Source organism: Glycine soja, chromosome 19 (genome assembly GCF_004193775.1).
Source record: "Glycine soja cultivar W05 chromosome 19, ASM419377v2, whole genome shotgun sequence".
NCBI lineage: Eukaryota > Viridiplantae > Streptophyta > Magnoliopsida > Fabales > Fabaceae > Glycine > Glycine soja.
The window spans coordinates 46,437,894-46,451,854 of NC_041020.1; the positions used below are offsets into that span (position 1 = coordinate 46,437,894).

At 35.4% G+C, this 13,961-nt stretch overlaps 3 protein-coding genes and 1 pseudogene across 3 annotated transcripts; 2 read left to right on the forward strand and 2 right to left on the reverse strand.

Moving 5' to 3' along the window:
* Positions 1-396: 396 nt before the first annotated feature.
* Positions 397-1,117, forward strand: LOC114399612 (rapid alkalinization factor-like). Its single transcript, XM_028361817.1, has one exon. It carries the CDS (start codon positions 479-481, stop codon positions 824-826), a length of 348 nt encoding a protein of 115 aa, XP_028217618.1. The 5' UTR covers positions 397-478; the 3' UTR covers positions 827-1,117.
* Positions 1,118-2,088: 971 nt separating this feature from the next.
* Positions 2,089-7,015, reverse strand: LOC114400170 (dol-P-Man:Man(5)GlcNAc(2)-PP-Dol alpha-1,3-mannosyltransferase-like). The gene is made up of 12 exons (XM_028362489.1): positions 6,679-7,015; positions 6,434-6,606; positions 6,263-6,331; positions 6,020-6,177; positions 5,875-5,941; positions 5,717-5,770; positions 5,378-5,466; positions 4,604-4,720; positions 3,254-3,393; positions 3,087-3,165; positions 2,565-2,621; positions 2,089-2,466 (listed from the first exon to the last, which is right to left on the reverse strand). Exons 1-12 carry the CDS (start codon positions 6,863-6,865, stop codon positions 2,298-2,300), a joined length of 1,359 nt encoding a protein of 452 aa, XP_028218290.1. The 5' UTR covers positions 6,866-7,015; the 3' UTR covers positions 2,089-2,297.
* A 184-nt stretch (positions 7,016-7,199) lies between these two features.
* LOC114400171 lies at positions 7,200-8,170 on the forward strand (annotated as a pseudogene).
* Positions 8,171-9,222: 1,052 nt separating this feature from the next.
* LOC114399214 (xyloglucan 6-xylosyltransferase 2-like) lies at positions 9,223-11,147 on the reverse strand. The gene has a single exon (XM_028361349.1). It carries the CDS (start codon positions 10,922-10,924, stop codon positions 9,557-9,559), a length of 1,368 nt encoding a protein of 455 aa, XP_028217150.1. The 5' UTR covers positions 10,925-11,147; the 3' UTR covers positions 9,223-9,556.
* Positions 11,148-13,961: the final 2,814 nt, after the last annotated feature.

Below are 13,961 nucleotides of genomic sequence, written 5' to 3' on the forward strand. Positions count from 1 at the left end.
CCATACATCTTAGGCCCAATACTAGACTTTTCAGACTTAATTAGTTAATGCTTTGAATCTAAACCTAGCATCATTTTATCATTGATGCCCCCTCATTCTTAATATCATTTTCTCGGTAGGTTTTGAATGATTTATTTATCGTGTGTACCCAACTTTCTTCTTAGCAATTGAAACAAATTTGAACTTGATAATTACTAGAAGGTTATAAACTATCAACATGTTGAGTTTCAATTTTCTTCATTTGTGAGTCATAGATTGTTATTATTATTCCAAGATTGAGAGAACCAAACAATTGGTATAGATTATTTTAATATCCTGAAAGAAAGAAAAAGTGACATACAGTAAAATAGTCTCTTGTTATAAAACTGAAACCCTTCTAAAACAAGTTTACCCACTCCTAGTCTCCTAGTAAGCTTCTATAAAAGGATAGAATAGAAAGAATAGAGAAGAATAAGAGCACCATCTTCACTAGAAAACAATGTCAAGTGTTACTTTTCTCCTGGCCTTGATCATGGTAGTAGCTTTGTCTATGTTTCCTTCCATAGTAGGTGCAATAGGGGAGCACCGGCTAAGGTGGGTGCTTAAGACAACAACACCATGCCAAGGCTCCATAGAAGAGTGCATGGCAGATGGTGAGTTTGGAATGGACTCAGAGTCTCACCGGCGCATTCTAGCAACCTCGCAGTATATAAGCTACAAGGCGCTGCAACGTAACACCGTGCCATGCTCTAGGAGGGGTGCTTCCTACTACAACTGCAAGCCAGGTGCAGATGCTAATCCTTACACTCGTGGCTGCCCCACCATCACTCGTTGCCGTAACTCTTAGAACAACAACTTTGTGCATGTTTGAGTTACCGTTTTCATGGCTCAAAATCACGTTTACAAAAGAATCTCACTGGATACTTATGCGTTAGAAGTGCGTTGAAATGACGGCAACCCAAACATGTGCTTTCTTTCTACTCTTTCATTTTCCTTACTGCTCTGCCTTCCAGTTATCATGATCAGGCTTGTTATGCTTTATTTTGAATGCTGTTTTTCTCTTTCTTTTTGTAACATTATGTAAATTAATCTTAACTGGTGTGCCTATTGTAAAGATTTTTGTGTTCTTTCGTTTGCTTATTCCACCTTAAACATGAGTTTCCATCGGAAAAGGGAAGGGGAAGGTGAGCAAAAAGGGTGCTACAAACATGATGTTTACCTACAATATTTTGCATTCATAATTAAAAATAATTTATGAGGAGTTTAATCAATAAAAAAGTCACCAATTCAGATGATGTTGAGTTTTAAAAACAGATTTGCAAATCTCAAAATCTTATATTTTTTTATATGTACATAAACAGCTAGGCAACTATCGGGAACAGTAAGTAAACAGTAGTCAAACCAAATAAATTGTTCTTGTCAACTTTGTCAATCCATAAGAACTTTCCACACTGAATTGATTAACTGGGACTTTACTTGCTTTAATAGGTGCTTACTGAACCTCACGTGCGAAGAATAGTAGTTTAAGATATGATATATCTAGCTCAACACTTCTTTCAAGAATCCAGAAATATAAAAGATTAAAAATTTAATTTTCTTCTGGTAGTATAAAAAAATTATATTACACCAGAACTAACACATCACTTTCATTTATTGAATTTTATAATAATAATTATTTCTAAAATTATATTTGAATTAATTTCTATTTAGATTCTAGAGTGTCCGATTTTTAAACTTATTCTTTTATTTTTCCTTTTCCTTCTATTATATTATATTTTCTCATTTTGAAAAAGAAATCAATAATCTAACTTTTACTTTATATCTTCGACTTATAATATTTTTTGTTTAATACGAGACTTTTATTTTATATATATCTTTAACTTTTATATATATATATATATATATATATATATATATATATTTGTTTAACAGACGTAAAGAAAGTCTATTATTGTTATAACTTTATGTCTTATTCGTTAATTTTGATCTTTGTTATAATTTTTTCCCTCGATATCAATTCTTTATTCTATTAAATCAAATGTCAATAATTCCCTTTAAGATGCACTCATCACTTTACTAAGTGCAAAATTTTCAAAGTTAGCGATGGAATTGAAAATTCAAAAAAAAAAAAAATCAAATATCTAAAGAATTGTCGCTTCTATATTCTGTTTTACATCCAAGTTGGTAATCCTTGGGCTTGCTCCAAGATACATCACAAACATCTACATCAAAGGGGAAGGAGTGATAAGGGAAAAATCATTTGTTCAAGTCACATCCTTTTTCCTCCACAAAATAGAGGGAGAGGAACCTTCGAACTTCTATTTGTTTTTGCAAGAGGATGGTTTATTTTCTTCATAAGGATACTCAGGTGGAGAAGACCACAAACCCAAGAGAATAATTAAGTGAAGGCAAAGAAGTAGCACTGAAGAAAGGCTGTTCGAAGGATAGATATTCCAGCACAGCTCCACTCCCACGAACAAAATCAAACTGCTTGAGCATGTAGAGAAATACGTTATTTACAAATTCAAAACAAAATAAAATCGTTTTAAAAAATAAACGAAAGCATGGGATGTGGGTTAACCTACCGCAGCAATGTTGGGTAATTCGTTCTCCACAACAAGTAGGGTAAGCTATAGAAGTACCTGTACCATAAGCCAAATTACGAGAGTTAGCACCACTGTAATTTTTAGAATATAAAATCATAAAGAATAATTCTAAATTCTCCTAATCCTTCTACTTCTTTTGTATGGTAAGTATTGAATGTATTTACTTTTTTATTTAATACTTTTTTAAAAGTAGTAGGAAAATTTATAACATCACTCAACCAAAAATGGGAACAACTGTTTTGTTGTGTGCACAATATCTGTATACCAGAATTAGTTAAAAAAGATTCAACATAAAAGAATGTAAATAATTTATGAGAACGTATGATCCGGTTTACAAGAGATTTAGTAATTGGCCATTAACGAGAAAATAGAATGATTATAACCAGATTCTGTTACAAAAAGTGTTTTTTCCCTTTTAAAATTATTTTGATGAGTAAAAATAAACCAAGCAGGAAGCTAGTAGTTGTATCATTAACAGAAAGATATTCCCAGCAGACTCACCATGAATAGAACTGATAATGCAACGACCGAGCACATACAATGCCAATGAAGTTCCCAACAAACATAGTTGTCACAATATCTGAGCAAAAGTCAAGACTTAACATCACACATCACAAAAAGGGAAGTAATGTTATCTTCTTAAATCCTACATGAGACTGATTACTTACGTTCTTTATTAAGGATCCTGAGGGATGATGAACTGCTCTTGCCAACCTTCTTAGAAAAAGAGGAAGATAAGAAAAGTGCAAACTTCATTCTCATAAAGACATATCTGGAATGTAGGAAGTTGCAAAGCCCTCCTTCATGTCTGTAAGCAACTAAATAAGTGAACATATATAATCCAGCTGCATTAATATTTCAATCCAAATATACATCAGAATTCCTCTATATCTCCCAATTATGATAGAAACTTTTGGGAGGCAGGCTCATGACATGGCCAATATTGAAACATTAGTCACATATCAACACCAACACCAAAACCACTTCACTCTAGGTAGGACTAACTACATAGATGCCGTTGTGTAATGTCAAAAACCAGGTCTCTCAAGAAGCCATATAGATCCAAGTCCTTTTAAGCCTTGTTTGGATAAAGTTCTCCATATATACTTTGATTCCCACCTAAATTCTACATCATACTTATAGGAGAAGAAAATAAAATGGAAAAACATAATTTTTCCATAAGTTGAGGTCAACTTATGCACTTCAACTTTTATAGAAGCTCTCATCAAACTTATTCAAAAGCTGAGGTGCAGTAGTTGTTTTTAACTTATGAGAGAAGTTTATCAAAACATGGTCGTAATGGTTTCACTTAGAGTTGTCCTTAGTCTTCTTCTACCTCTAACTATTAGCTACCCTCTATCTAATCAACTTTACTCATCTGCGCTTCTATTGGTCTTCTTGGAACATGGTCAAACCATCTTAGATGCATTTCTACCATCTTTTCTTGAATAAGTGCTACTCCTACTTTCTCTCTAATACATTCATTCATCTTCTCTATTCTAGCATGTATACTCATCATCAGTCATCACAACATTCTCATCTCAAGTTCTCAACAGCACTTAGTTTTATGCTCTTGATGACACTTCACTGCTGAACATTTGGTACAATAAAAGCATTGCTGGTTCTCATTATTTATTGCATCAAAACAGAAGATAAAGAACTTGTTAAATCTATAACTTGGCAAGATAAATTAAGTTTTCTTTTCTAAAATACATATAAACCCCTCCTACTATAGGTCAATAGCTAAAAACCCTTAAAACTCAGTAATTCACCTCCTTAAATTTAATAAATTGAGCAGGCTCTTAAAGCAAAAACTGCAAATAACACCTTATGCATGTGCAGAAAGCCCCTGTAGGGAGTCAATATGTACAGTTTGGTATGTTCAAGAAGTCTTAACTCTTAACCAAGTTTTAAACCAAGGAGGGGTTTTCACCAATTGACCTATGGTTGAAGGGGGTTGCTAGCATTTTCTGTATAGAAAAAATAAAAAAAAATGAAACAAAAACTTTTATACCTACTTGCACCAACTATAATGTGCGAATGAAGCAAGTAATATGAGGTGAGCAGCCAACAAAAGGATTGCAAATCCCCTGGACACAAATACTGGTTCAGGGATGAATTTGAAGTTAACGGACCTGATAACATACAATTGAAATAATACATCAGGAACACCTAACTGAACCCACTAAAAAGAAAGGCAAAATACACTTACACCTCAAACATAAGGGTGACACAAACTCAATACACCAACTTCAAGATCCCACACTAAATCCTTTGATGTTTGATTGAAATGAAACAGTCTGCATCTCAATTACGTTAAATGGTACATGTAATGGGTGTATTACATGAGCATTCACCGAAAAATCACAAACCCTCTCAACTACCCATTCATCAAAATTCAGTACTTAATTTCCAAATCCACCCCTCCTCCCAGCCTGCCCGCCCAATTCATGATTAAGAAAAGAAGGAATTGGTGGGTTGTGCCTCTACAACACCTTTTCACATTATTTTTCTCTTCAACCAAAAAGGTTTGAATAATCCATATCTTCAGCAGCTTATTAGCTATGTACTATTGCATCTAGAAGCACCTATCTAATTATGTTCCTTAGTGCCAGATGGTTGCTGATGATCCTTGCATAAAATAAAATTTTAATTGTAACCTTTACCATCTCCATTCACCATTGTTTGACCACAGAGAAAAAGGGCTTCAGATTATACTAAAAGCTAAATTTGTTTGCAGGGTTCATACTTCATAGTTATCACACCAAAGTGCACACTTAAAAAATAAGTACCAGAAATGGATGAAGACACGGCCAAGATTGAAGGCTCTTGATATGTATGCAACTGGATATGAAACCAGGAAAGGAAGCCCCAATAATATCTGTAGCAAGAGTTCACTAATGTTACCAAAATTGGACATTGCTCACTCTAGAGAACCAATCAATCTTGATGCCCAAGAAGAGAAACTCACCTGACAATATGGAAAGATCATTTAAGACAAAAAATACCCAACCAATCAGGTTTCTAAAGATTTGCACACTCTGTAAAAGCATTTTGTATGATGAAAATACCAACAGCACCACGCGATTATAGCATCACAAATATACAAAAGAAAATGAAAAGTAAGTGACCTGAACCAGTGCTGCGCCAGATAATGCCAATAACACGCCGCTGATATCCATAGCCTGCACATGTGTGAAGAAAAAAAGCAGGCTACATGAGCACCATCATGTAACAAGACAAAGAAGGCAACATAACCTAAATGTAAATATTGCATTTATGTATGTACCTTCAGCATGAGGAGTAACAAAGGAGGAGCATAAAGAAGAACATTCATCTTCACCGAAACAGCTCCACTAACAAATAATCACAAGAAGCCACGTAAACATGTTATCCTTATGGTAAAAAGAAGAGTCTAGGAAGAGAGAATTTACCTAAACAAAATCAACCCCAGATTCCACCTTCGGTGCACGAACAAGAGCAACGCAGCATGAAGAAGTGTCATGGCCACACAATCATTAAATAAACGAAGCACGAAGATAGAATGCACCCTTTTCGACAGAGAAAGCAAGCAAAGTGCCCACCACGGAACCTGCGAGACATGCCAGTTTCCAAAAACAACGAGAATTAACATCAATAATAAAAATCAAAAGAAAATGGTATCCTTAGTTCCTTACCACATCGGTTTTGACATAGATGGCGAGAACGATAGCTAAGTTAACGATATACAACACTCCGAAGAGAATCTGTAATAAGAAAAGAGAAAGACATAATAACATAAGGCATCAATCACTTGCTTTGTTAAAAAAGTGAGTAGTAAGAGAAAAAGAAGAATAAGAATGTGTGACCTGAGCAGGGTAAACTTGTCCACCGGTAAGATACTTGAATGCAGAGTAAATGTAAAGAAAGCCAGCAGGGTAGACGAGAGGACCAGTGTCGCCTTTGAGGTTGCGGTAATCTCGTTCTCCACCGAGAAACCCGGTAATCTGTGACATGTAAGCGTCCCAATCTATCTTTGTATCTGAAATTAATCAATAAACGCGCGTTACATATCAGCTTCTGCGTTGGGGGAGAATGTGGAATTGAAACTTACAGGGGACGAATGCGATTATGAGAGAGACGAGGACGGCGTCGGCAAAGAGAAGAGCAAGTGCGAAGGGTATTTTCGGGTTTTCGAGTAAAGTGATTCTTCCTCTTGATCTCGTCGGAGGTGCCGACTGCGTCACCGATTCAGCGGCCATCGTTTCTCCGCTTTTCAGTTTTCTGCCTCCGATTTCCATTTTTTGTCATCCACGATCAATTCAACATACTCTCACTTGGATTCCTTGCTTAAAACATCAAACTCCTCTCTCACTTTTACTTTATTTTTTGTTTCTGGGCTCGATCCCGTGGGCCATTTGAATTGCTTTTTTTTTCTCTCTCACAAAATGACGAGACTCTTCCCTTTTAGTCCAAAAGAAAAAAAAATACCACCCTCTCTTCTCTTTTGTTAATCACACTTGCTCACGTAAATTACAGTATTGCAATATAATAGAGTCACAACTCATCAAATAATATCACAAGATACATTTTTTATTTGAATAAGTTAGCTTAGAAAATACTTCAAAAATATACTTCATCAGTCAAAGAAATAACTATAGTAGGCTTCCACATTCCCACTGCGTGCTCCTCTGTCTCATCACATCTATCCACTAGAGAATTCCACACTCGCTTCTCTTCTTTCTTTCTTGCTGCTTAATTCCCACTTTCAAACACTTCCATGGCTTCCAGTGAATCACACCCGATCCAGACACCACCAACGACTTCAAGAGGAGGAGGCAAACGGGACAAGCGAAGAATGGTGATGGCCAAACGCGGCCTTAAGTCACTGGCCATAGCTGTTACCCTCCCTCTCTCTCTCACCGCCTTATCAGCTTACATAGGCTCCTCCAATGCCCATGAATATGATGCTGCTGTCGCTTAGAAGGCCCTTCTGGTTCCCACCCTCGTGGGCCCTACACTTGACGTGTCCAGCTTCAAGCTTCTTGATGGGTCTCTCTGCTTGGATGGTGTGGGCAGATGGAGGTTTCCACAGAAACCCCACGGCTCTGTTGCTTTACTTCACGGTGCTCTGGGGCAACACGGCTTGGCTTGTTTCTGACCCTGTTTGGCTGCATGCGCTTCTTTCGCCCTGTCAATCCCATCGCTGCTGATTTCATTAAGCCTTGTTTGGCATGGGTTGCTTTTCTCTCTATTCTAAATCTTAAGCTCCTTTTTGTCTGAATGAACCAATCTGCTGCATGTGGACTGGAATTAAAGCTATAATCCAAACAGTGTGTTGCCTTGCGAAGAATTGGTTGTCCTCTAAATCACGGATTAGACACGCGTGTTGTAAATACTAGTCTTCTTTTTTCTAGCTTGGAACCACGATGATTTGTGCTCTTTTACTTTGTTCCATAAAGATTGAGATGTCTTAAATTTGAGAAGCAATGTTGCTTTTTTTCAACTCGTGAGGGATACATGAACAGTGTATTTAGAAACGTTGCAGTACCTTTGTTTATTTCACTGGCTGAATTTTACTTGAAATAATTTTCTTTAGTACTAAATTACTCCACTTTATTTCTATATGCTGCTTAGTAGCATTTCAACATTCAAGCGAGCGAAGAGATGCTACAACTTCTTTTATCATTTTAACTTTGGAAACTTAAACGCCCACGTTGACAATTTCAATGCATTTTTTTTTTCATTACTCTCTTGGTTATAATAGTGCTCCATCCAGACGAATGCTACGGAACAAGCTGGAGTTTGACAGTCACCTTGGTGCAGTGGCAAAAACACAGTGTATTGTTTACAGAAATTAGTTTCAAACAAATGAAATGAAGATATTCGTCACTAGATCAAACAGCTAGCGTGCAATTCTTGCCCAAATGTCTACGACTACGATTACCTACTTCACTGATAAGTAAGATTGCACGATTCGCTCTACGCGATGCATAGATAGAGCACAGATTAAAGTATTATAAATGGTAGATTACGAGGCGAATAACTGACACATTTGCCTTCACTTAATAACTAGACTAACTCAGTTGACATTATACAATGCGTATGTTTTGGCTTTATTCTAAGCGGATAAAGATCGTCGGGAGGAATTTGGAATATCTTGTGAAACGGTTTGTAAAAAGCACATAGAACTGTGTATTCTCAATCACAGTTCTTAAAGAATAACAATGCAGTTCAGTTTCAGTGGCAAGCAAAAATATTCAGATACGGACAAAACACAATATTTATTCAGTAACAATGCAGACAAAGTATGGTTTTTCCGATCACAGGTAACTTTTGTAAACGTGTATGAACAAGGAGTCCAGTCACTATCTCAGTTTTTGCATTGTCCTAGTTTCTGATAGATATGTCCAATCATCTCGTCTTCACATGGACCATATTAAATTGCAGCACAGTTGTCATGAGAAAAAGTTTAAGACAAAATTTTCAAATATAAGAGATTAAAATCCAAAACTCCAAAATGCTACGAATACAAATATACAGATAATATAAAATTCGATTTAGATTGAGACCACTCCTTGTACTATCAGACCCATAGCCGGGTCCATGCATATTTTAACTTCATAACTATAAGCAGAAACCAGATGAAAGGTACAAGTGACCATGAACCACCATGCAACTTTTTCCATTACTTCATAAAAAATGTGTTACAATTCACGGATAGGAATAATCTACAAACATAAATTGAGAAGTTTAAGACCAAGAAAGAAAGAGAGAGGCTACAAAATAATTAGCAATATTTAACCAAAAAAAAAAAACGTATATATATTCTCATAACATACCATCACTCACAAATAAACGTGAGGAGCAAAATTTCTATGTCTGTAAAGACTGTAACTAAATATGCCACAAATTCCACCAACACGCACTTACATGACGAGTTTTCTGACTAATTAACCGCATGAGAAGAAGAAGAGAGGAGCTCATTTAGATTATGATACCTCAACTGCTTTAAACGCTGGATGAAGCAATCCAAGTTCATCTTTGACCTCCAGAGGATTGCTAGTCTCATTCCGTATTCTCTTAACTCCCCTACTACCCAACGACTTGTGCGTGAACCCATAAATATGCAGTATTTGATTATCCCCAAAATTGAAAGCCCTATCCATCTGCTTCAAGCATCTCTCAACGGGGTAATCCCCAAACTTCCCACAAGGCTTGCACCCCACAAAATGAGTCACCAATGGCCACCTATGGTCACCAAAACCAGGGTGATAATTCTCAATCATCTCCTCATACCTATCAACCAAAATCCCCCAATAGCCATGCAAGTAATAACCATTCTCAAGATAAACCTTCCCACCCCACTTCTCCCTCTCCTTAGCCAGCAAATAAACCATCGCAGATTGATCATCAGCTTCAAAAACAGGCCTATCCTTAAGCTCACGCGTGAGTACTTTCCCAGCTTCATCTCTAACCTTCCCTTTGGGCCCCATTGGAGCCCAAGCATCAAGAATATCCAACGACCACTGACAATTCCTCAACAAAAAACTCCCAGTGTTCAACCCAATCCAATTCTTGTCATCGTAAACCATCTCATTCCACCCATGCATCACCAAGTTGGAGTCTTTGTACCTCTCCCACGGCACCGCAAACTTCATGTCAGTGAACATGGCATCACTATCCATCCACCATAGAAACTCCACCTCAGGGTGCGACAAAAGAAGCTTCCTTATCAGAGGAAGCTTCGCCCAAAACCCTGCCATTTCAGCGTCGAGGAGAGCCATGTTGTAGAACACCTCAATCCCATGCAAACGACAATAATCAATTTTGTTCTTAATAGCCTTTAACAAGTAATGATCCCCAACGGGATTTTCGCACGGTTTCGGCGACGACCCAGTTACGAGAAGCACGCGGGGCTTGTTGGGTCGAAGGAAATTCGAGAAATTGGGATTCTCGCGAAGCCAGCGAGATCTCTGTTCGTCCCAGATCGATATTTTGGGGCCGAGACGATACGCCTCGTGTGGGTTAACTTTCTCGCGGTTCTCGTCTTCTGTTTCGTCGACCAAGATGGTGTTGATGTCGAAGGCGTTGTAATTGGTGGTGGAAGTGGAACTTTCAAACGGCGTCGTTGTGGAATGGAGCTCGGCGAGGAGGCGATGGGGTTCGGGGAGCTTGCGGGTGTAGAAGCGGTTGCGAATGTCAACCAAGTCCTGCTCCGGCGTGCCGAATTTTCCGGCGCCGATGGTGCCGCGCAGGACAACGATGGTGAGGACGAGGCAGAGGATCGTGACCTTGCAATGCCTGAGAGCTCGGTGGAATCTTCGCGCCCTTTGAGCTCCCAAACACTTTTCTAACATTTTTTTTTTTACCACCACCAATCTCGATCTCCGAATTCGAAGGAGAATACTAGAAGACGATTTGAAAACGCAGCAATTTTGGGACCGGATTAACGTAATTGTTCTGTTGATGCAGAAACACGTTTCCTTCGATGATCACAAGAAGAAGAAGAAAAAAAAAAGGAAATTAAAGACTACGGATTTTCTTTTTGGGAAATAGTTGTGATATGATTAGCTTGCCCGAATTCGGATCATTAATTTTAATTGAATAAGTAATGTGTATTATTGATATCTTAATAAGATAGGATCAATTCTGTGCATGTCCACGTGATTCTGGTTGGATTTAAAAATGTGGGTGAATTCTTAATTTAATTAATTATAAATACTTTTTATTGTACATGCAAAATTTCAGCAGTGAATGTGTGATTATGCGTTTGGGCAACCCGACCGACCAATTCAACAGCCATGCAAGAAAAATCAAGAAGGATCAGGATGGGTTAACAATTTGAATCAGGCTAACTTTCTTCGGGGTGCTTCAAATTGAGAAGAATATTAATGATAAGATTAAAATTCAAGGCTTAAATATAATCTTTTTCTTTACTTTGATCAATTCTTAATTTTGTTATTTTTATTTTTAAATAGACGCATATTTGATTCTTTTATTTTAAAAAATTTATCATTTTGATCTTCATATTTTTAAAAATATGTAATTTTGATCCGATATTTAATTTTATTTATATTTTATTTGTTACATTATAATTAATTAAATCATTTTTTATGATACTTTAAATAAATATTTTAAGTTTAGGTGAATTAAAATAAAAGAAAGAAAACATAAAAAAAAATTAAGAATTTGATTAAATTGATCAATTTTATATAATGAAAGAATCAAATGTCTCTCTTTTTTTTAAATAGAGAAGTGAAATTAAAAATTTTTAAAAACAAAGACTTAGGTGTCTTTATTTTAAAATGGGAGGATCAAAACTTCAGAATAAATAAAATAAGAAAATCAAAATTATATTTAAGTCTAAATTCAACTTTGATATTTTTGATATTTATTATTTATTATTTTTTTATTAAGATTATATATTCTGTAAAAAAAAGATTATATGAATTATATGAAGAAGATAAAGAAAAGCATGTGTGTGCAATAAAAGATTATTATATGAATTATATGGAAAAATATCATCATAAAAAAATGAATAAAAGTAGGCTTAATTATCTTTCGATTTCTATAGTTGTACGAATTTTAGCTTTTAGTCCCTACTTCCTACACTTTGATCCTTGTCATTAAAAATAATTAACATCCTCAGCTAACGAAAATTGATGTGGCACTAAAGTGACCTGTTGTGTGTGTTTACATTTTAGTTCTCGTGCTTATATTATTTTCTTTATTTTGGTGTTTATAGTTGAACAAACTTTACCTTTCATCCTCACACTAAAAAAATCATTTGTTTTAATTCATAAACAAGCACCTAAAATTTGTTTTGGCCCCTATTATTAAAAAAACTTAACGTCATTAACAACTGATGAAATGACACAAACGTGACGTTTACGCGTGTTGTGTTGCATTGTAAAATTACTTGTTTTTAGTTCTTATATATGCATCTGCTTATGTTTTACTCTTTATTAACACCTCTCTCATTTCTCATCTAACACTTGTATTCTCTGTTTCCCTATCTATTTTCTTTTATTTTTACTCATCAACACCTCCCTCGTTTTTTCTATTATTTGGGTTTTGTTTCTTCTATATCCTCTTACATCAACGGGTTCTAATTGACTCTACATTGGGAAGTCTTGGGATTAAAAAGTTTAGACACGCTTATTATTGAACAAGACAAAGTGACCTATGATTTGTGTTGATACTTTATGTAATGTTAGAGACCTAATATTGCTGCATAAAACACTCAGAAACATAGAAGTTGTCATTCAATTCATTTTCTATGTCACAATGATTTGACCATGCACTGTCGCCAAAAATACCTCTAGAGGTAATTTTCAAATTCAATTTTTTGGCAAATAGTTATGTTTTTTTTTTTTGTGGTTTTACAACATAAGAAATGATTTTATGGTAGTATTAGATAACCTATAATTAATGGAGTTACATGGCACAAATACCTAAGCATTTAAAATCATGCAATAATTTTCAAAGCTTTTATGCAAAAAGATTAAAACAATGCAAGAAGTTGTGCCCACTGCAAGGAGTGCTAATACAAATTGATATTCATAGACTACATTATCTTGTCCAATAAAGTGTGTGTCTATCCTCCTAACCTCAAGGCTCTTCGATTTAGAGTTAAGGTAGGAAATAATTAATGTAAGGGGATCCAAAAGAATTTGTATAATTAGCATTTGTTTTGTACGGAGACAAACGAATTTTGCTGCTCATGGCTTAGCTAAAGGAGCAAGTTCCTATGCTGGTTCCCATTACTTTGGTGATTTTCCATCTTGTATTGCTGATCTGATTCTGAAGGGAATAATATAAGTATGTTTCTCTAAAAAACAGAAACATAACTTGCAAAATAGGAGGAAGGAGGCGTTGATGAGAAAAAAGAAAAAAGAAAACAAATAGATAAGGGAGAAATGAAGAAGAAAAGAAATAAATATTGATTTGATCGATAAAGTTATTTTAAAATGCAATATACATCATGTCATGTTAGTGCTATATCATTTATTCTTGACAATGCTAAGTTTTTCTTATTAGAGAACAAAATAAAATTCGAAGTATTTGTATAAAGACTAAAATCGATTTTCAGACCTACTAGAGACTAAAATGTAAATTTGTACAATTATAAAGACCAAAATATAAAAAAATGCAAGTATAAAAGCTAAAACATGAAGCACAACACATGTAATGTAACTCCAGCACTAAATATTGACATCTAGCTATTTTTAACAGCAAAGATCTACATGAATCTAAAATTATTTGTACAAGCACTAAAGTATACAATTTTTAAGCATATGGTCTAACATGTAAAATTTGTGGGACCGGTAATCAAATAGAATATTTTAACATTTTAATGTAAGCCAATTAAACAAAATATTAAATTAATAGTTG

Excerpts from the sequence above, each read along its gene's own strand:
- LOC114399214 (XM_028361349.1), bottom strand. The coding sequence starts at position 10,924 with ATGTTAGAAAAGTGTTTGGGAGCTCAAAGGGCGCGAAGATTCCACCGA.
- LOC114399612 (XM_028361817.1), top strand. The coding sequence starts at position 479 with ATGTCAAGTGTTACTTTTCTCCTGGCCTTGATCATGGTAGTAGCTTTG.
- LOC114400170 (XM_028362489.1), bottom strand. The coding sequence starts at position 6,865 with ATGGAAATCGGAGGCAGAAAACTGAAAAGCGGAGAAACGATGGCCGCT. Across the intron at positions 6,178-6,262 it reads TCTATGTCAAAACCGATGTG|GTTCCGTGGTGGGCACTTTG; the intron begins GTAAGGAACTAA and ends CATGTCTCGCAG. Across the intron at positions 5,771-5,874 it reads TGTTACTCCTCATGCTGAAG|GCTATGGATATCAGCGGCGT; the intron begins GTACATACATAA and ends ACACATGTGCAG.